This window comes from Tachysurus fulvidraco, chromosome 3 (assembly GCF_022655615.1).
Source record: "Tachysurus fulvidraco isolate hzauxx_2018 chromosome 3, HZAU_PFXX_2.0, whole genome shotgun sequence".
Classification (NCBI taxonomy): domain Eukaryota; kingdom Metazoa; phylum Chordata; class Actinopteri; order Siluriformes; family Bagridae; genus Tachysurus; species Tachysurus fulvidraco.
The window spans coordinates 1,437,549-1,465,048 of record NC_062520.1 but is presented as its reverse complement, the minus strand read 5'-3'; the positions used below and the strand labels follow the sequence as shown (position 1 = coordinate 1,465,048).

At 44.2% G+C, this 27,500-nt stretch overlaps 3 protein-coding genes across 11 annotated transcripts in view; 1 reads left to right on the top strand and 2 right to left on the bottom strand.

Moving 5' to 3' along the window:
- LOC113649751 (katanin-interacting protein) overlaps positions 1-3,640 on the bottom strand; it is a 23,990-nt gene extending 20,350 nt beyond the window's left edge. For 4 of the 6 annotated variants that reach the window (XR_007140138.1, XR_007140139.1, XM_047811291.1 and 1 more), the window contains exons 1-2: positions 3,527-3,548; positions 1,712-1,763 (exon numbers count right to left, since the gene is read on the bottom strand). Coding sequence is in view for 4 of the 6 variants with exons in the window: in XM_047811291.1 (XP_047667247.1) it covers positions 1,712-1,763; positions 3,527-3,533 (59 nt within the window). In the remaining 2 variants the exon portion in view is untranslated. Of the gene's footprint in view, positions 1-1,711; positions 1,764-3,526 lie in introns of all 6 variants that reach the window. The other 2 variants (XM_047811294.1, XM_047811293.1) reach the window with 2 other exon arrangements.
- Positions 3,641-5,211: 1,571 nt separating this feature from the next.
- Positions 5,212-20,452, bottom strand: dcun1d3 (defective in cullin neddylation 1 domain containing 3). Of its 3 annotated transcripts, none has more exons than XM_027157752.2 (4): positions 20,336-20,452; positions 9,232-9,303; positions 6,664-7,197; positions 5,212-6,472 (listed from the first exon to the last, which is right to left on the bottom strand). In XM_027157752.2, the coding sequence occupies exons 3-4, from the start codon at positions 7,080-7,082 to the stop codon at positions 5,986-5,988; spliced, it is 906 nt and encodes a 301-aa protein (XP_027013553.2). In that variant the 5' UTR covers positions 7,083-7,197; positions 9,232-9,303; positions 20,336-20,452; the 3' UTR covers positions 5,212-5,985. The 3 variants fall into 3 exon arrangements, with proteins under 3 accessions (XP_027013553.2, XP_027013554.2, XP_047667662.1); XM_027157753.2 differs by lacking the exon at positions 20,336-20,452 and adding an exon at positions 9,394-9,453; XM_047811706.1 differs by lacking the exon at positions 20,336-20,452 and having other exon boundaries at positions 9,232-9,586.
- A 981-nt stretch (positions 20,453-21,433) lies between these two features.
- On the top strand, positions 21,434-24,919 carry lyrm1 (LYR motif containing 1). Of its 2 annotated transcripts, none has more exons than XM_027157779.2 (5): positions 21,434-21,591; positions 21,962-22,155; positions 23,700-23,760; positions 24,555-24,586; positions 24,697-24,919. In XM_027157779.2, exons 2-5 carry the CDS (start codon positions 21,988-21,990, stop codon positions 24,808-24,810), a joined length of 375 nt encoding a protein of 124 aa, XP_027013580.1. In that variant the 5' UTR covers positions 21,434-21,591; positions 21,962-21,987; the 3' UTR covers positions 24,811-24,919. The 2 variants fall into 2 exon arrangements, with proteins under 2 accessions (XP_027013580.1, XP_027013578.1); XM_027157777.2 differs by having other exon boundaries at positions 21,439-21,591; positions 21,988-22,155.
- Positions 24,920-27,500: the final 2,581 nt, after the last annotated feature.

Below are 27,500 nucleotides of genomic sequence, written 5' to 3'. Positions count from 1 at the left end.
GAGAGAAGAAAACTAGAGAGGAGCAGAGATAGGAGGAAGAGAGCGAGAGAGAGGAGAGAGAGAGAGAGGAGAGAGAGAGACGGTGCAAAGACAGGCGCCCCCATGAATAGGAGGATTCGAGAGGAGAGAGAGAGAGAGGCACGAGCGAGAGAGCTGAGAGATCACGAGCCACCAGAGAGGCAGAGAGAGAGAGACGAGAGAGAGGGAGAGAGAGAGACCGCTAGAGCGAAGACGTTCACGAGCCGCTCCCGAGAGCCAGACCCGCAGCAGAGACTGCAGAGAGAGAAACCGGTGGTTGTGTGTGGTGTGGTGGTGGTTGGGTGTGTGTGTGTGGGTGTGGTGTTTGGGTTGCGTGTGTGTTATATTCTCTAGATGTTCACAGTACTGATGAGTCTTCTTCCAATTGTTAACCAAGAATGACATCTTGAAGAATGCTAACCCAAACCCAACTTCTTTAAATGGTTTTTACAAGTAGTGTTGTCAGGTTTTTTTCTCATAAGGGCGTTGAACAGCTCTTCGTTTGTATGGCCCACCACCCAGGACATGTTGCCTGGGAGACACCCCCCGACCAGGGCAGACAAGCCCCAGACTCAAACAAGGTTAACAAGTGTAACACATTCATCAGTACATTAACTGTGTACTCTGATGACAGATCTATCTCTTTGTTACCCTCTCCCCTACTCAACCTTCCGCCCCCCCCCCTTGGTTGTTGAGAGAGCTCTCCTTATAAGACTGTCCACAAGTATATTTACTGATGAATGTTTAACTTGTTTAACCCTTGTAGTTTCTGGGGCTTTCTGCCCCTGGTAGGAGTCTCCCAGGCAAACGGTCTGGGGGGAGGGGCCGACAAGACCCAGAGCGGGTCAAAAACAACTTATGAGAAAAACAAAAAACCTGACCCCAACACTGACATTGTTAATATAAAGTTAAAGAAGTTAGGTTTCTGTTCATTCTATCTGTTCATTCGCGGGTTGGTTACACAAGTGCTAAGAACTCATCAGTTTTCATTAAAAGCTTTTCACACTATCTATCCCACTTTCACCCCACCCATTCCCCCCCCCCCCCCTAAGCACCCCACACCCCCACCCCCTTATCATCCAACCACCCCAACTCTCTCCTTTTCCCCCCCCTTCCCCCTTTCATACTTTCTCTCTCTCCTTCTTCCTCCCCCTTCTCCTCCCTTCCTCTCCACCATCCCCCCCTCCCATCCTTTTACCGCTAGCATATCCTCATCCGCACCTGCGTCTCCTCCCCCCTATATTTTTTTTCTCTCTATCTCCTTTCCCTCTCTCTCATCATCCGTTCGTCTTCTCCGTCATACTTGGCTGCTTACCTCCCCTCATCCTCTTCCCCATTCTCTTTCTCCCAAAGAATCTCACTCTTCCCCCCCACCAAAAACCAACAAAACCCAACCTACTATAGACACAACCCATTACAAACTCCATAAACGTCTCACTCCTATACTTTCTCACCGTACTGATATACGAGCTATATCATCATCACACCTTCCCCCTTATCAAAGTCTCCCGCATTATTTTGAGCGTCTGCAACCCTGTCGTCCCTAGTATTTATCTTACTCATTTCGCCGCATCTCCAACTGGCTACACACACACACACACACACACACACACACACACACACACACACACACACACACACACACACACACACACTGAATATTACGCGGTGTTAATACACAGGTTAATCTCACCTCTCTGTTCGCTCTGGATTTCCACTGAGAGGGTCGGTCACTTGTCCCTGCGCTCCAGAACACACACACATGTGGAAGAATAAACACATTCACCAGCTTTTACATGTAACATTCATCTATGCTAGTATTCCGCACTGTACACCGCGGGTGCACTTCCCTCTGGGTCATGGGGACACTGTACACCACGGGTGCGCTCCCCTCTGGGACATGGGGACACTGTACACCGCGGGTACACTCCCCTCTGGGCCATGGGGACACTGTACACCGTGGGTGCACTTCCCTCTGGGCCATGGGGACACTGTACACCGCGGGTACACTCCCCTCTGGGCCATGGGGACACTGTACACCGTGGGTACACTCCCCTCTGGGCCATGGGGACACTGTACACCGCGGGTACACTCCCCTCTGGGCCATGGGGACACTGTACACCGTGGGTACACTCCCCTCTGGGCCATGGGGACACTGTACACCGCGGGTACACTCCCCTCTGGGCCATGGGGACACTGTACACCGCGGGTACACTCCCCTCTGGGCCATGGGGACACTGTACACCGTGGGTACACTCCCCTCTGGGCCATGGGGACACTGTACACCGTGGGTACACTCCCCTCTGGGCCATGGGGACACTGTACACCGCGGGTACACTCCCCTCTGGGCCATGGGGACACTGTACACCGCGGGTACACTCCCCTCTGGGCCATGGGGACACTGTACACCGCGGGTACACTCCCCTCTGGGCCATGGGGACACTGTACACCGTGGGTACACTCCCCTCTGGGCCATGGGGACACTGTACACCGCGGGTACACTCCCCTCTGGGCCATGGGGACACTGTACACCGCGGGTACACTCCCCTCTGGGCCATGGGGACACTGTACACCGCGGGTACACTCCCCTCTGGGCCATGGGGACACTGTACACCGCGGGTCAGAACAAGAACCAGCTCAGAACAAGTAGTCTAGGCCAGGGGTTCTCAAACTGGGGGTCTTGAGATGGTGCCAGGGGGCCCCGGCTTTATGACATTTTCTAAAATAATGAATTTATCATAAATTCTGTGTAATTAAATCTCAGAAAAATAAGACTACTAACCAACAGCACTACACTGTATAAATTTTATATGTTTTGTTTAAGTCAAATATTAAGATTTGGAATGTTTCATGTCATAAATATTCGGGGGGGCGGGGCGGGGGGGGGGCAAGTAGAGATGCACTTTATATATAAGAGGGGCCGCACGCTCACATTAAACATCTCTCTCCAAATTGGCTTAATAATTTTATTAGCACTAAATAAATTAAAGTGTATTGCATCATCGGTGTTATGGGTCACTTTTAAAATCGTGTCATATTTGATATCCTGGCCATTGATGCATTAATCATTACATCTGTCTTTCAAAGATGTCAAATAAAAGGCGACTAAGCATTCTGTCATTCGCCATGACAGGGAAGAGACCTAAAAAGCCCAGGGTGCAGGATGCTGGCCCAGAGAAGCTGGTGAAAAGGGTGTAGGCCTGTTGTTGTGTTTGGGTGGAGGTTTGGAGATGTCACTCTTTACTTTACTGAGAACCCTGATAGCTACACACACACTTCATATAGCGTTAATACATAACTAAGGTCTTATACACTGAGTTCACCTTTATATTAAATGATAAGTGAATGTTGTAAGAATGAACATGAGCCATATTGTTACTGGGCTCCATGTTTATGGCCGTTAACTCAAACTAGCACTTATTTAAATGCACTGATTAATGTTCAGTTTATTAAACGTGTGTATAATAATAATAATAATAATAATATTACTAATGAAGCATTCACTCACAGTCCATAACAGTTTATCCTGAACGCAGCTGAGTTCATGTTCACGAACAAGACTGTTGTCGTCCGGAGCCGGTTACCATGGAAACCTACTCACCACAGACCGTGTCGCGTAGTGAATGACGCTGACCAATCACAGAGCGCAGCCGTGTACACGTCACACACACAAGATTCCCTTCCAGTGGCTCTAGTAACCGTGGAAACGCGTGAGCCAATCACATCGGGCTGTATGTTTGACTTACTGTGTCGTTAAGGGAATCCTGTGACCAATCACAGACCTGAGCTGCTCACCATGGCACTGAAACACATCGACCAATCACACAGCAGACTCTCCTCTTGACCACGCCCTCCTCTGGGCACTGTAGTGCTTTGTTAAGCTCTCTCATGTATACGTGCTGGTCCTATAATTAGATTATCATCAAAAAGTTAAAGTTTATTTCACTAATTCCATTCAAAAAGTTGTGAAACTTGTATATTATATTCATTCATTACACACAGACCGCTGATATATTATATTTGAAATGTTTATTTCTTTTAATTTTGATGATTATAAATGACAACTAAAAAATCCCCAAATCAGTGTCTCAGAAAATTAGAATATGACTTAAGACCAATACAAAGAGAGGATTTTTAGAAATCTGGCCAACTGAAAAGTATGAAGATGTAAAGTATGAACATGTTCAGCACTCAGTACTTAGTCAGGGCTCCTTTTGCCTGAATTACTGCAGCAATGTGACGTGGCATGGGGTCCATCGGTCTGTGGCACTGCTCAGGTGTTAGGAGAGCCCAGGTTGTTCTGATTGTGGCCTTCAGCTCTTCTGCGTTGTTGGGTCTGGCATATCGCATCTTCCGCTTCACAATACACCATGGATTTTCTGTGGGATTAAGGTCAGGTGAGTTTGCTGGCCAATTAAGAACAGGGATCCCATGGTCCTTAAACCAGGCACTGGTAGGCAGGTGACGAGTCCTGTTGGAAAATGAAATCTGCATCTCCATAAAGTTGGTCAGCAGCAGGAAGCATGAAGTGCACAGCCAGCATCAGAAATGCCTGGGCTAAAGACAAAAAAGACAAAAAGACGTTGCTTGAGGTCCAGTGTAAAGTTTCTACAGTCAGTGATGGTTTGGGGTGCCATGTCATCTGCTGGTGTTGGTCCACGGTCAACGCAGCCGTATACCAGGACATTTTTAGAGCACTTCATGCTTCCTGATGCTGACCAACTTTATGGAGATGCAGATTTCATTTTCCAACAGGACAGGACCGATGGACCCCATGCCACGTCACATTGCTGCAGTCATTCAGGCAAAAGGAGCCCTGACTAAGTACTGAGTGCTGATGTACTTTACATCTTCATACTTTTCAGTTGGCCAGATTTCTAAAAATCCTCTCTTTGTATTGGTCTTAAGTCATATTCTAATTTTCTGAGACACTGATTTTGGGATTTTTTAGTTGTCAGTTATAATCATCAAAATTAAAAGAAATAAACATTTGAAATATATCAGCAGTCTGTGTGTAATGAATGAATATAAAAGTTTCACAACTTTCTGATGATATTCTAATAATATAACCAGCACCTGCATAAAACATTTAATTCTTATTTGTCTCAGCTATAAAAAGTCTTTATTCACTAAATGTCATGAATAAAGAAAGAAAACACAATAAAAAAATAAATAAATGGATCAGACACTTTGTGTGGTCCACTGCCCAGTTTCACACGTTTTTATTAGTTATAAACTGCAGCATCTTTATATAAAACCAGACCAAATGAAATCACTGCAAGAAAAAAAACTGTAAAGCGCAAACATCAGAGCAGATACGATGACCTTCAACTGCAAATAAAACTGCGTTCAGTTCCAGAGCGAGAGAGAAAGAGACGGGGAAGAAGAAGAAGAAGAGAAAGATGCTATGTGCTGGAGTTAACCGTTAAAGCCCTGCCCTGATCTCTCCCTCATCCTCACATCATTGTGTAAATATGGAACAGATTTCCCTTCTTTTATAAGCAATACAAGGTCAAAGGTCACGCTGCTGCCACGGTGCCAGATGTCTGGGACATGTCTGATGCTCGGTGTGAGAATATTTAAAAACAGTTTTTAAAAAAATACTGCAAAAAAAATGAAAAGAAACAAAAGCAATAACTTAAATAGAAGTGCTAAAAACACAAGTTAGTTTTTCTGGAGCCCTTTCGATAAAATAAGTCAGAGGGAGCAGAAGACATCTGTTATACAGTGAAGCCTAAAAATAGGACCATCAGCTTCATCACATCACACATAGGAGTAAGGGTTCTGTGTATAATACTCTCCACATCCACCCCAGTGCTTCACAGTTTCCCATCATGCCGTGCAGTGCCATGCCGATCGGTGATTGGGGCCCACGCCGGGTGGTTATCGGTTCTTGCCCCGTGTTTTCCCATCATGCTGCACTCTCAGGGACTCTGTGTTCTGTACGCTCCCAGCCCAGTGTTTCAATCATTTCACGGACTCAGTGGTGAATTCCGTGTTCCCGCTCTCTCCCTCTGTCTCTTGCTTCTCCTGTTCCCTCCTGTGCCGGTCGTTCTCCCATTCCACAAAGGAGTCGAAGAGACTGGGCCAGGCCTCATCCTCACTGTAGTTGCTTAAGTCAGGCCCGACGCTCTGTGTGAAGTTGAGGAACATGTTCCAGGTGTCGCGTGAGATGCCACGCACGCCACATGGGTTCTCCGACAGAAAACGGAGCCAGCGATCAAGCACGGGCGGCATGTCCTGTGTGAACACCAGCCTCCAGAGGGCAATGGCAATGCAGCGCTGCAGCGAACGCTGGCCCTCGCCGCAGTCCAGCCCAAACTGGAACGTGAAGCGATACAAGTCCTTAAAGTTCTCCTCAGAGCGACACTCATCTAACATGGCTGAAAAACGTTGAGAGATCCCCTGAACAGAGTCAGCACGGATTGCCTTACAGCCCTCCACAAACTCATGTCTACAGAGAGAGTGAGAAAGAGTTACAGTACTGTAAATTTCACCACAAAACATTCTATATAAATTCCAGAAAAAAAAAGCTAGAAACCAAATGTAAAATGTTCAGTGAGGTGTTTTATTATTTTAAAATGAACTCTGCATTGCTTTATTCTTATACACACACACACACACGTGTACGTTTTGAACTTTTACCTTGTGAACTTGCACATGGTGGCAGCCTGAAACTTCCAGGCGAGCACCAGGACCTTGAACTCGGCTGGGTCCACGTGCAGGTCGTTACAAAAACGCTCCATTCCTTCTTCCAAAATGGCATCCTCATGCTCGTCCTTATAATGCATAAACATCTCATCTATCCGAGCCATCGAAAGCACCTCTCCGTCTTGTGCGGTCTCTTCCCTCCTCACATCAGAGAAGGGCGTGGACGTCGATGTGTCTGTGGTGACCTCTGGTGACTTGGTGCCATTGACATCGGCAGGAAATTTGGCCTCCTCTCTGGGCCCACCTCCTCCTCCACTTCCTTTTTTGCCATGGGACTTCCCAGCATCTTTTTCACCACTTTTGCTGCCCAGAGAGGATGTGGGGTTCTTACATTTATTCACACACTGGCCCATGGTGTCCTCACGCCCCCTGTATCTCTCTTCCTCTATCACGCCTCCTCCTTCCTGACTCTCCTCCTCAGGCCCGCTCGGCTCCGGCAAAACGCCACCTAACAGCAATCACCATGCCCTGAAGAAGAATTTGGAGAAACTGAGTCAGTCATTGTGTTTGATCAAATCAAAATCAGCCACTGAATCACAATCAGTGTACGCTACTTAATCACTTGCTGTGCTGAAGATGAATCAGTAAGCATGCTAGTAAATTCGAAATGACGTAAGTATTCATGCAGTACTGTGTTATATCTGAACCATCTCCAAAAAAAAAATAGAACCTCAACATTCTGTCCTGCTAACAGGTCTACATGCCTCTAGTCTATTCTATTAATCTCATCATCAAGCAGTAATAGTGTGGGGGTAAGTGGTATGGCACAGCTCTATACTATAAATAAACACAGATACAGTTTACATGAGAAGCCACTGTCAGATTAGTGTTAAATCACACGTAAGTGATGTCATTATGGGAGTGAGTCACTGGGCGGGGTTGGTGGGGTTGGCGGTGTGGCTGGATCAAGATTCGCACATAGCTGTGACTGGTGGTTAGATTTTATTGTGCAATAGCAACACTCCCTCTGGTGTTTCAACACTCCAACGGTTCGAAGTCAAAGGCAATAAGTTTGGCTAGATTCCTGAAACCATTTCTCTACTGTGCTGAGAAACAAGCAGAGAGACATCTCACCACTACAGAACCAGTTCAATGAGAGCCTACAGCGCGTTAACACGACTAACAAAGTCATGGCCCTTTAGAGTTAGATTAATCAGCATACATTAAAAAAATTAAAAAGAGCGTTATCACGTGTATGTGCAAATGCTGTAGGTATTAAAAGTTGTTCCTTGTGGTTAAATCGTATGTGTTTAACATCACCTAAGTAAAATGATGACTAGTAAAATAGTTGTATTTGGGGCTTTTTACACCTGGTCACGTGGATCCGATATCTACCCGATGGTAAAAAGACCAGGTCTAAATGCCCTCCGAAACGTTTTGGAGACGGATATAAACCCGATGGTACGAACCCCTTCAGGAGGTGGTCTGGGACGCGTTTCAGATGAAACTGGACAGGTGTAAATGAATGTGGTTGTTCGAGCCACATACGTCAGCACTATACTCCTCCCTAACGGAACTACGTCACTTGCAGGTGATCTTTCACCCAGGCGTCTCGTCGGGGCTTAAAACGCGCTGCTGCCCCCAGCAAAAACACTGTTTTTTTGTAACATAAATGTCGTAAACAGTTTTTTCGTCTTCTTTTTTATCGCGTTCTGAAAACCGTGTACACCAAAGTGTGTTCTGTTTCAATTACCCCAGAAATGAGGTAAAATATATTAGCATTTTGGGCGGGAGTAGAAAGATCGGATCGATATCCGATTCGCCGAGACGCGTTCATGTGGTCTGATGTAAATGGGACAGTTTTGAAAAATCAGATAGCTATCGGATCAGAGACAACACACGAAGTGACCGGGTGTAAAAAGGCCCATCGATGGTGTAGGTCATAAATCAATGCCAACATGGTGGACATACGTTCAGACTTATTATTCATACTACAGATACTGATCGGTCACATTTCAGACACATCTTCACATTCAATCTCCATCTTCATTCACATATAGGAATCAACAGACTGCAACAACCCGTGGTTTTGTCTCCATAGATCCATTTTAGCAGGATTCTAGCATCAGATTCCTACAAAATCCCTCAGTAGCCATCTGCACACTCACAGAAATCGTAATGAATCAGAAATTCGTCTTCAGTCTCAGATTAAATTAAGCCGACCGACGGAACGTCGTCGTACATTAAAGTGGAATCAGATTCGAGACCTGAGAGATTTGAACCTAGAGTCAGAATCAGTCACCACCTCCTATTCAGTTCACTTTTATTTGTATGGTGCTTAAACAATGAATTGTCACAAAAGAGCTTTGAAGAAATAAAAACATTCAGAATATACGCTTTTAATTTTAAATGCATCTCTTATGACCATGCCTGAGGTGACGATGGTGAGGAAAAACTCCATGAGACAATATGAGAGGACTCGTTAGGGAACACGGTCTCACATGGAGACATGGGGTAGTGCGAGTATTCAGACCAACAAAAAGCCCCAATCAAGTGACTCACCTGAGCGTCGGGGCTGAGGACAGTGGTGTCATCTGAGAGAGGTCCATCGCCCAGGAGGCAGCATCCGTTAACCTGAGAAACAGAGAGAGCAGAGATTTAACCATCACCTTCATGACCTGTTCACTACAGTGATGAAGAGCATCCCACACTCCATAGAACCACCTGTTAGAGCTGCGTGACTAATCCTTATTGTCGATCAGAAGCAGAATCAGAATCAGGTTTATTGGCCAATGTGTTGATGTTGACACACACAAGGAATTTAGTGCCAGCTGTTTGTGACTCTCAAAAGTACAGACCTACACAATACTATACAAATTACACAATACTATACAAACTACACAATACTATACAAGACAATAAGATACAATAGACATTGAGTATTAAATATAAATACAGAATATATAACAGATCAGTTCTGTACATAAAGTGTGTGAGTGTAAATAACAATATAGTGTAATATTATACTTTAGTACACTATCCAGCAGCAGTAGTGTGTAATATATACAGATGATGTGATGACTGACAGTCCTGATAATGCAGCACTTATAGATATGAAGCAGTGAATATAATGATGGTGAGGTGTTAATCAGGGTGATTGTCTGGGGTAAGGAACTGTTCCTGTGTCTGGGAGTTTTAGTAAAGTTCTGTAGTGCCTGAGAGAAGGGAGGAGCTGAAAGAGGGCATGTCCAGGGTGTGAAGGGGCCGGTGGGGGGTGGGAAGTGGGGGTGGCACCAGTTATTATTTCTGCTGTTCTAACTGTGCGTTGCGGTCTGTTCCTGTCCTGTTTAGTTGCTGCACCAAACCAGATGGTGATGGATGTGAACAGGACAGATTCTATGACTGCAGAGTAGAACAGCACCAACAGCTCCTGTGGCAGACCAAACCCCCTTAGGTGGTGTAGAAACTACATTCTCTGCTGGGCCTCTGCTTGATGGAGTTTATGTTGCACTCCCATTTCAGGTCTTGGGAAAACGTGGGAAGAAGTGTTCAGGGGTCTTTCCTAAAGTCCACTATGATGTCCACAGTTTTGAAGGTGTGTAGCTCTAGACTGTTCTGACTGCACCGTAGCACCAGCTGCTTCACCTCCTGCCGGTATGCAGACTCATCGCCATCTTGGATGAGACTGATGAGCGTAGTATCTTCTGCAAATTTCAGGAGTTTAACAGTTGGGTCACTTGAAGGGCAGTCATTAGTGTAGAGGGAGAATAGCAGTGGGGAGAGGACACATCCCTGAGGAGCGCCAGTGATGACTGTCCGAATGCTTTAGGTGACACCTCCCAGTCTCACCTGTTGTTTCCTGTCTGTCAGGAAGCTTGTGATCCACTGACAGATGGAAGGGGGTATAGTGAGCTTTAGGAGTTTGGAGTGGAGAATTTCCAGAATTATTGTATTAAAGACTGAACCGTAGTCGACAAACAGAATCCGGGCGTCTGTCCCTGGGCATTCCAGGTGTTACAGAATGTAGTGCAGTCCGATGTTGACTGCGTCGTCCACTGATCTGTTTGCTCTGTAGGCAAACTGTAGGGGATCCAGCATCTGTTCTGTTATAGACTTTAGGTGGGCCAGAACCAGCTGTTCAAAGGTCTTCATGACAACAGCTGTCAGAGCGACAGGTCTGTAGTCATTCAGTCCAGTGATGGAGGGTTTCTCGGGGACCGGGATGATTAATTCAAATTTGTGGTTTATGTCAATGTTGAAAAATAAAAATCTATTTTCCCCCAAACCCCCAGCACCTCAAACAGAACCCCATTGTTGAATGGGAGGCGTTTGGCACCATGAGCTAAACAAAACAGCAGCAGCCCCAAAGCAGGTAAACACAGCGGACTTTACAGGACATATCACCCAGCTCTACCTCCTGTCGTGCTGAAGCACAGTAACGGAACATGTGGCATCGAGTGCCTTTTGTACACTTTTCTGGTTACTAACGCCAGCATCCTGTACGCTGTGCTCTGTACTCTGTACACTGTACGCTGTACGCTGTACGCTGTGAGCTGTACGCTGTAAACTGTACTCTGTACTCTGTACACTGTACTCTGTACACTGTACTCTGTACACTGTACGCTGTAAACTGTACGCTGTAAACTGTACGCTGTAAACTGTACGCTGTACTCTGTACACTGTACTCTGTACACTGTACTCTGTACGCTGTACTCTGTACGCTGTAAACTGTACGCTGTAAACTGTACGCTGTACGCTGTACTCTGTACGCTGTAAACTGTACGCTGTAAACTGTACGCTGTACGCTGTACGCTGTAAACTGTACGCTGTACTCTGTACGCTGTAAACTGTACGCTGTAAACTGTACGCTGTACTCTGTACGCTGTAAACTGTACGCTGTACTCTGATCAGCTCTCTGTACTTCAGCACAGTGAATGTGAGAGAATCACAAGCTTTTGAACACAATCAACACTTTAAAAGACAAAATTAAAATGTTTACTCTGTATTTGAATATTAATAAAGCTGCCAAAGAAAAATTTTATTTTTAATGTAAAATTCCATAATCTAATAATTTTATTTTCATAAAAACACTTCTGGAGCACTGAACAGTCCTGGAGTTTAAACCTGCTGCTGAACACGGCTGTAACGCTCAGACCGGACCGTAATGTGGACGTAAACACATTAAAGTAACAACCATAAATCAGTTATGAGTAGGTTCTCTTTAAAATGCTTAAATAATGCATCAGTCCTGCTGTGTGACTCGTCTGATACTTTAAATTCATCATCAGTGAATTAACATTAAGTCCAATCCAGAATCTGAACAAAACGTTTCACACACACATCAACTGAAGGAGACCAAATGAAACAGTGGCATCACAGCAGATTCAGCTGGATCATCACTGCAGTCGTGTCCTGTGTGTCGTAGCTCTTCTGTAGGATCTAAACCAGCAGTCACCTTGTCTAATGGAGCAGGGCAGCAAATATATAGTTATATAGCACGTAGTGATGTGACATACGGCTAAGTACGGTGACCCACACTCACAATCTGTTCTCTGCTTTTAACCCATCCAAAGTGCACACACAGCAGTGAACACACACACACACACACACAGCAGTGAACACACACACACACACACACAGCAGTGAACACACACACACACACACAGCAGTGAACACACACACACACACACACACAGCAGTGAACACACACACACACACAGCAGTGAACACACACACACACACACACAGCAGTGAACACACACACACACACACAGCAGTGAACACACACACACACACACACAGCAGTGAACACACACAGCAGTGAACACACACAGCAGTGAACACACACAGCAGTGAACACACACACACACACAGCAGTGAACACACACACACACACAGCAGTGAACACACACACACACACACACAGCAGTGAACACACACACACACACACAGCAGTGAACACACACACACACACACAGCAGTGAACACACACACACACACACACAGCAGTGAACACACACACACACACACAGCAGTGAACACACACACACAGCAGTGAACACACACACACACAGCAGTGAACACACACACACACACAACAGTGAACACACACACACACACACAACAGTGAACACACACACACACACACACACACAACAGTGAACACACACACACACACACACACACAACAGTGAACACACACACACACACACACACACACACAACAGTGAACACACACACACACACACACACACAACAGTGAACACACACACACACACACACAACAGTGAACACACACACACACACAACAGTGAACACACACACACACACACAACAGTGAACACACACACACACACAACAGTGAACACACACACACACACAACAGTGAACACACACACACACACACACACACACACACAACAGTGAACACACACACACACACACACACAACAGTGAACACACACACAGCAGTGAACACACACACAGCAGTGAACACACACACAGCAGTGAACACACACACAGCAGTGAACACACACACACACACAACAGTGAACACACACACAACAGTGAACACACACACAACAGTGAACACACACACAACAGTGAACACACACACAACAGTGAACACACACACACACACACAACAGTGAACACACACACACACACACACAACAGTGAACACACACACACACACACACACACACAACAGTGAACACACACACACACACACACACACACAGCAGTGAACACCACACAACACACACACACACACACAGCAGTGAACACAACACACACACACACACACACACAACAGTGATCACACACACACACACACAGCAGTGAACACACACACACACACACAACAGAGCACACACACACACACACACCACAGCAGTGAACACCACACAAACACACACACACACAGCATTTAACACACACACACACACACACAAACATTATTTAACACACACACACACACACACAGCAGTGAACACACACACACACACACACAGCAGTGAACACACACACACACACACACACACCAGAAAACACACACACACACACACACACACCATGAACACACACACACACACACACACACCATGAACACACACACACAGCAGTGAACACACACACACACAGCAGTGAACACACACACACACAGCAGTGAACACACACACACACACACAACAGTGAACACACACACACACACAACAGTGAACACACACACACACACACAACAGTGAACACACACACACACACACAACAGTGAACACACACACACACACACAACAGTGAACACACACACACACACACAACAGTGAACACACACACACACACAACAGTGAACACACACACACACACAACAGTGAACACACACACACACACACACAACAGTGAACACACACACACACACACACACACAACAGTGAACACACACACACACACACACACACACAACAGTGAACACACACACACACACACACACACACACAACAGTGAACACACACACAACAGTGAACACACACACAACAGTGAACACACACACACAACAGTGAACACACACACACAACAGTGAACACACACACACAACAGTGAACACACACACACACACACACACACAACAGTGAACACACACACACAACAGTGAACACACACACAGAACAGTGAACACACACACAGCAGTGAACACACACACAGCAGTGAACACACACACAGCAGTGAACACACACACAGCAGTGAACACACACACACACACACAACAGTGAACACACACACACACACACAACAGTGAACACACACACACAACAGTGAACACACACACACAACAGTGAACACACACACACAACAGTGAACACACACACACAACAGTGAACACACACACACACACACACACAACAGTGAACACACACACACACACACAACAGTGAACACACACACACACACACACACACAACAGTGAACACACACACACACACACACACACACACACAACAGTGAACACACACACACACACACACAACAGTGAACACACACACACACACAACAGTGAACACACACACACACACACACAACAGTGAACACACACACACACACACACAACAGTGAACACACACACACACACAACAGTGAACACACACACACACAACAGTGAACACACACACACACAACAGTGAACACACACACACACAACAGTGAACACACACACACACACACACAACAGTGAACACACACACACACAACAGTGAACACACACACACACAACAGTGAACACACACACACACACACACAACAGTGAACACACACACACAACAGTGAACACACACACACAACAGTGAACACACACACACACAACAGTGAACACACACACACACACACACACACACACACACACACACACACACAGCAGTGAACACACACACACACACACACAGCAGTGAACACACACACACACAGCAGTGAACACACACACACACACACACACAGCAGTGAACACACACACACACAGCAGTGAACACACACACACACACACACCAGAGAACACACACACACACACACACAGCAGTGAACACACACACACACACACACAGCAGAGAACACACACACACACACACACACAGCAGTGAACACACACACACACACACACACAGCAGTGAACACACACACACACACACACAGCAGTGAACACACACACACACACACACACACACAACAGTGAACACACACACACACACACACACACACACACACACACACACAACAGTGAACACACACACACACACACACACACACACAACAGTGAACACACACACACACACACACACACACACACACACAACAGTGAACACACACACACACACACACACAACAGTGAACACACACACACACACACACACAACAGTGAACACACACACACACACACACACACACAACAGTGAACACACACACACACACACACACAACAGTGAACACACACACACACACACACACACAACAGTGAACACACACACACACACACACACAACAGTGAACACACACACACACACACACACAACAGTGAACACACACACACACAACAGTGAACACACACACACACAACAGTGAACACACACACACACAACAGTGAACACACACACACACACAACAGTGAACACACACACACACACAACAGTGAACACACACACACACAACAGTGAACACACACACACAACAGTGAACACACACACAACAGTGAACACACACACACACAACAGTGAACACACACACACACACACACAACAGTGAACACACACACACACACACACACAACAGTGAACACACACACACACACACACAACAGTGAACACACACACACACACACACACACACACACCATGAACACACACCCGGGAGCAGTGGGCATTTATGCTGCAGCGCCCGGGGAGCAGTTGGGGGGTTCGGTGCCTTGTTCAAGGGCACCTCAGTCATGGTATTGCCGGCCCGAGACTCGAACCCACAACCTTAGGGTTAGGAGTCAAACTCTAACCATTAGGCCACGACTTCCTCTCGTTTTTTTTTTTTAAATTAAGTTAATCTTTTTTAAATAAATTTTTAAACTTTAATTGTATATATTCACTTATTTATTTTTATTTTCATTTCTTCTTCTTCATATTATTATATATTTATTTCCTTCTGTTTCCATACCTCTGTAAAGCTGCTTTGAGACAATGGGAATTGTTAAAAGCTCTAAACAAATAAACTGAACTGAAAATCGAATCAAACGTAATTCAGCAAACTTAATTATTCCGAACACAAAAGATAAATATGGTAAATGACAGAAATACGTTGGTGTCGCACAATAACGCAGACGCAAATGAAGCCTCACACGTTCCATCATGGTTTCTTTCACCATGTTCAGTTTCTCTCTTTATTTACACATTCCCACAAGCTATAAATCCTTCTTGCTCCACCTTCTCACCTTCTCCCAAAAGCTGAGTTTTACTGACTTCACCCTGTTCTATAACATCAATATACAACAACAACAATAATAATAATAATAATAATAATAATAATAATGTGGAACAAAGTTAGTGCCATGTTATAAAAAAATAGAAGACAGCAGAAACACGACTCCTTCAGTGTGAACGTCTTAGTGAACGTTGTATGGTTTAGGACACGGCCGACATTACGAAACACTTACAGAGAACCTCGCAATAACTAAATTCCCCCCTCTTCCATCCTTCAGCTCTGACCTGAGTGTGTGTGTGTGTGTGTGTACTCGAGGGAAAAGACTGTGACGAGTAACTAAGTCGATCACATGATCTCTCCCACAGAATAGCGCGACACCGTTGCTAAGTTGATCACACAGTGTTAGTTTACTCCCTGATGATGTAACTACACTCATTTACTACTCGTGTTAATTAGCATGTGGAGATAAAGCGCATTTGTGAAGACCGAAGATCACGAGCTCAGAGATGAATGTTCCCAGCGTGGTTACTGCACTAATCAGTGTGTTACGTTAAGACATAATGCCACAATACACTATCGAACACTTCTTCATCCTCATCAGTTTGGGTTCGAGTAAAAAATGGTGAACGTGAGCTGCGAGTAGGAGACGTCACCTTCCCCTGGGGTCAGTGAGGGCTTCATCGCCTGCCTCCCTCACTGATACACTCAGGAACAGTGTCATCCTCCATAGGAGTGTGTTTACTACTGACTAAAGCACCAAGAAGGGGGTGTGTGTGTGTGTGTGTGTGTGTGAGAGAGAGAGAGAGAGAGAGAGACACCTCCGTCTGGGCATGTCAGGGCAAAACGCCACACAAACATGCACACACACACACATGCTTGTGCACACTCACAAACATACACAAGAGGAACACATACACGTGTGTGTCTGTTGCACGTGTATGTAGATAAAAAAACAGATGAATACAAACACAAACACACACGCACGCCCACACACACAAAATCATCATCTGTTAAAGAGTGTAAAAGTGTTTAGGTGTGTAAAATCTATCAGATTGCTCTGAGTGGAAATACAACTTGAATGTTTTACATGCATCACTTAAACACTCCACTCAGTGCAGCGTGTGCGCGTGTCTCGGTGCGCGCGTGTCTCGGTGCGCGCGTGTCTCGGTGCGCGCGTGTCTCGGTGCGCGCGTGTCTCGGTGCGCGCGTGTCTCGGTGCGCGCGTGTCTCGGTGCGCGCGTGTCTCGGTGCGCGGGCACTGAACCATTTACTTTAGTTAAAAGTGGACAGCATTTTAGACACTTTAAAATCCAAAGTGAACGTATAAATAAATACCACACACACACACACAGAGACAGACGCGCGCACAGACAGACACACACAGGCAGACGCACACAGACACACACAGGCAGACACACACAGACAGACGCGCAGACACACACACAGGCAGACGCACACAGGCAGACGCACACAGGCAGACGCACACAGGCAGACGCACACAGGCAGACGCACACAGGCAGACGCACACAGGCAGATGCGCAGACACACACACAGGCAGACGCACACAGACACACACACACACACACACACGCGCAGACACACACACACACAGGCAGACGCACAGGCAGACACACACAGGCAGACGCACACAGACAGACGCGCAGACACACACACAGGCAGACGCACACACAGGCAGATGCACACAGACAGACGCGCAGACAAACACACACACAGACAGGCAGACGCACACAGGCAGACGCGCAGACACACACACACACACAGGCAGACACACACAGACACACACACAGGCAGACGCACACAGACAGCCGCGCAGACACACACACACACACAGGCAGACGCACACAGGCAGACGCACAGACACACACACACAGGCAGACACACACAGACACACACACACACAGGCAGACACGCACACACACGGCCTCATTACACCCGGTCACTTCGCGTGTTGTCTCTGATCCGATATCTGTCTGATTGGTTAAAACTGTCCCATTTACATCAGACCACATAAACGCGTCTCGGCGAATCGGATATCGATCCGATCTTTCTGCTCCCGCCCAAAACGCTAATATATTTGACCTCATTTCCGGGGTAACTGAAACAGAACACACTTTGGTGTATGTGGTTGCTACAAAAAGGCATTTACTGTTTGCTGCATTTTCGCTGGCAGCAGCAGTGCATTTTAATACCCAACGAGACGCCTGGGTGAAAGACCGGAGCAGCGCTGGTGGGAAAACATGTCTGTTTCTGGCGCGATGCGCGACTCGCGAGTGACGTAGTTCCGTTTGGGAGGAGTTTAGCGCTGACGTATGTGGCTCGAACAACCACATTCATTTACACCTGTCCAGTTTCATCTGAAACGCGTCCCAGACCACCTCCTGAAGGGGTTTGTACCATCGGGTTATATCCGTCTCCAAAACGTTTCGGAGGGCATTTAGACCTGGTCTTTTTACCGTCGGGTAGATATCTGATCACAGAAAACACAGGAAGTGACCAGGTGTAAACACACACAGACAGACCGACCCACACACACGCAGACAGACAGACCGACCCACACACACGCAGACAGACAGACAGACCCACACACACGCAGACAGACAGACAGACCGACCGACCCACACACACGCAGACAGACAGACCGACCCACACACAGACAGACAGACAGACCGACCGACCCACACACACAGACAGACAGACAGACCGACCGACCCACACACACAGACAGACAGACAGACCGACCGACCCACACACACAGACAGACAGACAGACCGACCGACCCACACACACAGACAGACAGACCGACCGACCCACACACACAGACAGACAGACCGACCGACCCACACACACAGACAGACCCACACACACAGACAGACAGACAGACCCACACACACAGACAGACAGACCCACACACACAGACAGACAGACCCACACACAGACACACACAGACAGACACAGACACACACAGACAGACACAGACACACACAGACAGACACACACAGACAGACACACACAGACAAACACACACACAGACAAACACACACACAGAGAAACACACACACAGACAAACACACACACAGACAAACACACACACAGACAAACACACACACAGACAAACACACACACAGACAAACACACACACAGACAAACACACACACAGACAAACACACACACAGACAAACACACACACAGACAAACACACACACAGACAAACACACACACAGACAAACACACACACAGACACTATGAGAAGTTAGCAAAATTCCAGTGAAATACAATCATTAATAACTGTAGAAGTTTATTACCATTTATTATGAGTATTGAATACAAAAACACAGTTATCACGTAAACAGAATAAAACAGTTTAAAGTGTTTGTGTGTAAACATTATAAACATTATAAACATTGTAAACATTATAAACATTATAAACATTATAAACATTATAAACATTACACATGCATCTGTTTAATATACAACTCTGATTTAATCTGAACGTTAATCACATATTATAGTTACATTAGTTTAGTGTTTATTAAACAAAAGTTATACTACAGTTAGCATTTAGGCTAACCAGCGCAAAAGTTAGCACCACAGACACAGACACAGACACACACACAGACACACACACACACACACACACACACACACACACACACAAACACACGGAACATTATAGAGTTGGGTTAATATAAAAACTCACCTTTACACGGAGAGGAGTTTCACATCAGCTCTGGGCCTGTCTGTCTGTCTGTCTGTCTGTCTCTCTCTCTCTCACACACACACACACACACACACACACACACACACACACACACACACACACACACACACACACACACACACCCTCTGCTGAAATACACACACTCACAACTCACACACACTCCGGTGATCCCGACATCACTCTCTCACACTCACACTCACACACACACACACACACACACACTAACCTTCTGCTGAAATACACACAAACAAACAAACAAACAAACAAACTCACTCACACACACACACTCACACACTCTCACACACACACACACACACACACACACACACACACACACACCCTCTGCTGAAATACACACACTCACTCCGGTGATCCCGACATCACTCTCTCACACACACACACACACACACACACACACACACACACACACACACACACACACACACACACACACACACACACACACACACACACACACTAACCTTCTGCTGAAATACACACAAACAAACAAACAAACTCACACTCACACACACTCCGGTGAGCCCGACATCTCTCTCACACACACACACACTCCTTTGTGTTCCTCTTCTGCTCTTTACTCAATGACTGAACATTATGGGAATTTTGCTCGCGTCACTTCCGCATTGTGCGTCACTTCCTCCTACTAAACCGTGCTGTGTTGTTTTTATAAAACCTCTTATCGCGTTTTTATACAATTTCTTATTAAATTGTGCAGAAATTAATGAATCCGAATGTAACATTAAATACAAATTAAAAGTTAATTAAGAAAAAATATTTATAATGTCTTTTTTAAAAACTTTTATATTATTTATTATTATAATTAAATTTACTTAAAATTATTCTGGAAAAAAAAAATTTCTTTGTTTTTTTTGTTGTTGTTTGTGAACGAGTCGACTCTGAGTCGGTTCTTTGAACGTGTAAGGTCTCTATTGGTGCCAGTCTCTGACTCGTACATAACATAACAAACGTTTTATATAAATAACGAAATCTATATATCTATATATATATATATATATATATATATATATATATATATATATATATAAGAAAACATTTATATCTAAATGATCAATCTGATATTTAACATATGAATTGCCAAAAGCATCAATATTGCGTATATGTGACGCAGTTGGCGACGGTGTAAAAGCACTAAGTCTGCGTAATAGCAGCGCACACTTTCGGTTCTGCGGCAGTGGAATAAAAATGACAAAGTGGTGAGTGTTTCTGTCATAAACATAAATAACATTATAATATAAACATTATAAAGATAAATAACAGGTGAACCAACCATTATAATGTATTATATGTATATTGTCATTATGAATCATTATAATGTAAAGATAAATACCAGGTGACTCTGACATTGTTATGATGTGAATATTAGTGTTAATGATGAAGGTCTGTTTCAGACTGAACACATCATCACACTGTGGGACTTTATTACTGAGCATCATTGTGACCTGAGGCCATGAGATCACAGCTACATTAAACTATCATCTTTAGAGGACAGTTAGAAGGACATTGTGGTCTTCACATTACAGCTATTTTTACTACAACACTACAACATGTCTTTGTGTGTGTCAGATGTTGTGTGTGTCTCCTCTGTGTAGATGCTGATGGTGATGGCGGTGAGGCGTGTGGAGGTTCTGGGTCTGTACAGGAAGGTTCTTCGGCTCTCTCGCAGCTGGCAGGCTCAGTCGGGACTTACACATGATACAGAAACAGAGAGGAAGTACATCACACAGGAGGCACGCTCTCTGTTCAAACAGAACCAACACGTATGTGGCACTAACACACACCTGTGGGGTGATATATCATGTTCATAGTACATTCACATCTGTATATTTCTGTTTATTGTAATAACCATCTGTATATTATGTTCATAGTACATACATATCTGTAAATTACTCCTATATTACCATTTTATTTAATTTATTTAACTCATGTAAAAGCTGTATATCCTGCACTTACTGCTATTGCACTCTGGTTAGACCTAAACTACATCGTTGCCTTGTACTTGTACACGTGTAATGACAATAACGTTGAATCTAATCTAATCTAATCTGATCTAATCTAGTGTGTATAAAGATGACCTGCTAAACAAATCGCTCTTCTCTCGAACCAGCTGTTTACCGCTGACTCTAAAAGGCTGTTACAGAGTCATCAGAGTTACCATGGAAACCATCTGTTCGGTTTAATAGTCATCTTCAGCATGTACTTTATCCTGGTCAGGGACATAATGACATTTCATGTTGCTTTTGTTGCATAAATCAGATCTTCTGCATGGTTTTATAGAATAATTGGAAAAGATCCTTTCAGGAGCTAAAAGAGTCGTTTTGTTACTGCTAAAGTGAGCCAGATTATTTGACTTTGGTACCATGTCTGTGTCTCAGACTGTATCATTAATCTGGGCAGTCTGTAGTGTTTATGTGGTGAACAGAACATCTGAATAAAACCTTCCTCATCACTGTCCATATCCTAGCTATCACAATATGTCTTTAAGTAACACCACACTGCCCTCTGGTGGCTCAGTAAACCGTCTGGAAAAGTGCTCCAATGTTAAATTAGTAGTGAACAGAGCAGTGCACTAATAATGTACACATCTGAAGTTGAAATGTAATTACAGAAAGTAATGAAATAGAATAAATGTCAATATTTTTCTCAAAAAGACATTAAAGTTAAAGTATGTGTGTGTTTGTGGGTGTGTTTGTGGGTGTGTTTGTGTGTGTGTGTGTGTGTGTGTGTGTGTGTGTGTGTGTGTGTGTGTGTGTGTGTGTGTGTGTGTGTGTGTGTGTGTGTGTGTGTGTGTGTGTGTGTGTGTGTGTGATTTTGTGGGTGTGTTTGTGTGTGTGTGTGTGTGTTTGTGTGTGTGTGTGTGTGTGTGTGTGTGTGTGTGTGGGGGTGTGTGTGTGTGTGGGTGTGTGTGTGTGTTGGGGTGTGGGGTGTGTGTGTGTGTGTGTGTGTTTGTGTGTGGTGTGTGTGTGTGTGTGTGTGTGTGTGTGTGTGTGTGTGTGTTTGTGTGTGTGTGTGTTTGTGTGTGTGTGTGTGTGTGTGTGTGTGTGTGTGTGTGTGTGTTTTTTTGTGTTTGTGTGTGTGTGTGTGTGTTTGTGTGTGTGTGTGTGTGTGTGTGTGTGTGTGTGTGTGTGTGTGTGTGTGTATGTGTGTGTGTGTGTGTGTGTGTGTGTGTGTGTGTGTGTGTGTGTGTGTGTGTGTGTGTGTGTGTGTGTGTGTGTGTGTGTGTGTTTGTGTGTGTGTGTGTGTTTGTGTGTGTGTGTGTGTGTGTGTGTGTGTGTGTGTGTGTGTGTGTGTGTGTGTGTTTCAGCTGACAGACCCAGAGTTAATCAGTAAGTGTGTAGCAGAGTGTGAGGCTCGGATCGAGCTTGGTGAGTGATGATGCACTGCAGACTTTATTAATAATACTTTATAAAGGTTTCTACACTAACTGATAATAACACGTCGTTTTACTTCCATCAATTTGTTTAGATCTCAAAAATATTGTTTTCAAAATATTTTTATTTAATTTTGACTGGATATTGATTCTATTTTATTTAACTTAGATAGATCTATTTACACCACAGTGCTGTCGTGGACTCTGATTGGTCAGAAGGTGTTGATTAATGTTCTCTACCAGCAGCTCTGACTGTAGACCAGGTTTATATTAATGTACTCGCTCTGATACCTTATCGTTTCCATAGTAACAGTGTGTTCACAGGGACGTGTACAGCTCACACTTCACTGATAATAAACAGGTTAAAAATTATGGTTTAATCGTCGATATGATGAGAAGATCGGTAAGGAGTAAGTGTGTATGATGTGGTGAAGGAGTCTCCAGTGTGAGCTCTGTGTCTCAGTCAGAGGTGAAGCAGGAGCTTGAACACATCTCCACATCTTCAGGACAGAGGAGTTTACACAAAGAAGTGACCAATCAGAGTCCAGAACTCAGCACAACTCTTCATCACACCACATCATCAGTCAGTCCTTCAGTACAGCAGCAGAACACAGTGTTTATTACAGAACGTCTGCTCGTGGCTGAGTGATTAGTTATCGTGTGGTCTAACTGTCACATGCTTCTGTAAATAGATCATATTCCATATAAATACACACAGATTTTTACTCCTAGACACTTACATTACATTTAGGAGTGAAGAGTTTCTAACCTCCTGTGTGTTCATTATAGGTCTGCATTACAGAAATCCATATCCCAGACCTGTGAGTTAATCGACAACAACAATAACAACAATAACAACAACAATAACAACAACAACAATAATAACAATAATTATTATTAATTATTATTAATTATTATTTCCTCTCTGTAGTCGTATCTTCCTCCGATGGGTTTGGCCACTCAGAAAGGCAGTAAGCTGAGAGGACAGCAACGACTCAGGAAACAAGCCAAGCCTGTATATTTACAGTCCCACCATGAGACATAACACACACACACACACACACACACACACACACACACACACACACACACACACTGTCATGTGTTAATTGATTGTGTATATACTGCTATGTTGAATAAAAGGTGTTTCTGGTGTTGACTGTAACTGTTTATGGTGAATGGGACAAAAATGAAAGAAATGGTGAAGTCTGATTATTAGAAGCTGAAGGTCAGCCATGATGTTCATGTGCAGTCTGATGAGATGGTGAGTGGAGCTGAGTGGGTGAAACTGAAGCTAGTAGGTGGGATGATACGGCCTGGATACAGCGTGGGGCGAGATTTCATTTAAATGTCAGTATGAAGTCAAGGGTGTGTTTACTTTAATGAATGTCGTTGACTCCATCCAGCTGCCTACGTTCTCACACACCATCACACATCACATCACACACCACATCACATCACACACCACACCACATCACATCACACACCACACCACACCACACCACATCACACCACATCACACACCACATCACACATCACATCACATCACATCACACACCACATCACATCACACACCACATCACATCACACATCACACACCACATCACATCACATCACACACCACATCACACCACATCACACACCACATTATCTCATCACACCGTGCTCCATCATGTCCTCCAGCACTGATGCACTGATCTCTTTCTCTGTTCTGGCCCCAAGGTGTTGGAATGAAATTCCTTTAGCAGAATGTCCAGCATCTGCAAATATAATGATCTGACTTCCCTGTACAGGTCACAATAATGACAGAATGACACAATAATTCATCTTTACTTATCCTAAACAAACACTCTTATCTGTAGACATAAAATACACTTCTAGTTAAAATGACAGATTCTTACATTTACTGATGTAAATGCAGTGGTTCAGAAATAGATGCTGTTCGTTGTGGATGTATTTAATATACACTTAGATGAATGTAGTTTTAGCTGATGATTAATCGTTAATACGTTATTAGGGAACTGAAGCTAATTTAGCTAAAGTTGTCAGTTGTTTATTTATCAAATCTACATTTAGACGAAAGCAGTTAAAATTCTCACACAACAAATTCTCTAAGTACAGCTAAAAGGCCCAGAACTGTCTCATTATTATTATTATTATTATTATTATTATTATTATTATTATTATTATTATTATTATTATTATTAGTATTGCTCGTCAGACTCATCAGGAGCCTAATACACAAATTAACCCTATAGTGAGCTACCAGCAGGGGGCGTTTGTGGTCATCGGATGTGTTTATTATCAAGTTTTCCGTGTCTGTGACTCTATCGGTTGTCTTTGTCTGTTTGTCTTTTATACATTGATCCTAAACTATTTATAAGCTGTTACAGTAATGTTATAAATTCTAGTCAGATAAATAAATTATTATAACAGTTATTATGTTCAATTGAAGTTAAAAGACAAAACTTCATCTGGACCAGTTTCCACCTTGACCAGTGGAGAGCAGCAGATAAGAACATTTTCTTATAGTTGTACAGTTATAGTTCTACTTCATTTCCCATAGTGCATTGCACTCAAGCTGAGATGAAATGATGGAGCTCTTGCTTTGGGGAATATTTGTGTATCATAAAAACTTTATCATGAAGTATCTTACATCACAAGCAAATCATTAACAAGTCAATAATTAACTCCATAATGTCACACACACACACACACACACACACACACACACACACACACACACACACACACACACACACACACACGCATCCAGAAACTGTACCAGCTCTGATTGTCTTCCATGTGATAAAGGTTTTGGACCTCGACTGAGATAATGACGACTTTGTGAGGATCCTGAGACATCTTTAGATCTACCAGCTCCAGTTAGACTCTGCTATTAAAGAGGAGATGTGAACTCCATGTGGTGTTTGAGGACAACAACCTCCTCATCACTACAACATTTATCAGACTGTACATATATATAATCACACCCCCAGTGTCACCCAGATGAGGATGAGGTTATATAATCACACCCCCTGTGTCACCCAGATGAGGATGAGGTTATATAATCACACCCCCAGTGTCACCCAGATGAGGATGAGGTTATATAATCACACCCCCAGTGTCACCCAGATGAGGATGAGGTTATATAATCACACCCCCAGTGTCACCCAGATGAGGATGAGGTTATATAATCACACCCCCAGTGTCACCCAGATGAGGATGAGGTTATATAATCCCACCCCCAGTGTCACCCAGATGAGGATGAGGTTCCCCTTTGAGTCTGGTTCCTCTCAAGGTTCCTTCCTTTACCATCTAAGGGAGTTTTTCCTCCCCACAGTCACCTGAGTCACCTCAGACTTGTTCATTGGGGATAAATATAAATACATTTAAATATACCTAATATTAATCTTGTATATCATATTATATTAATCTATATATTATTCTTTATAATAACATTTTTGTCTATGTTTATGTTCCTGTAAAGCTGCTTTGGGAGCAGGACACATATTTAAATATTAAAACAAAAATGGTTTGTGTCACCTAGAAATCATGGAAAAGTTTCAGGAGATGATTATCACCTTGTCTTTTTGTCCTGTCATGATATAACTGATGAGACATCACAGGGGAATTCTATATATATATTTCTACAGTTTAACAAACTGCACTAACTTTAAATCCAAAATGTCTTGTTAATATTGCGGTCTGTGTGATTGACTTAATCACTGAAAT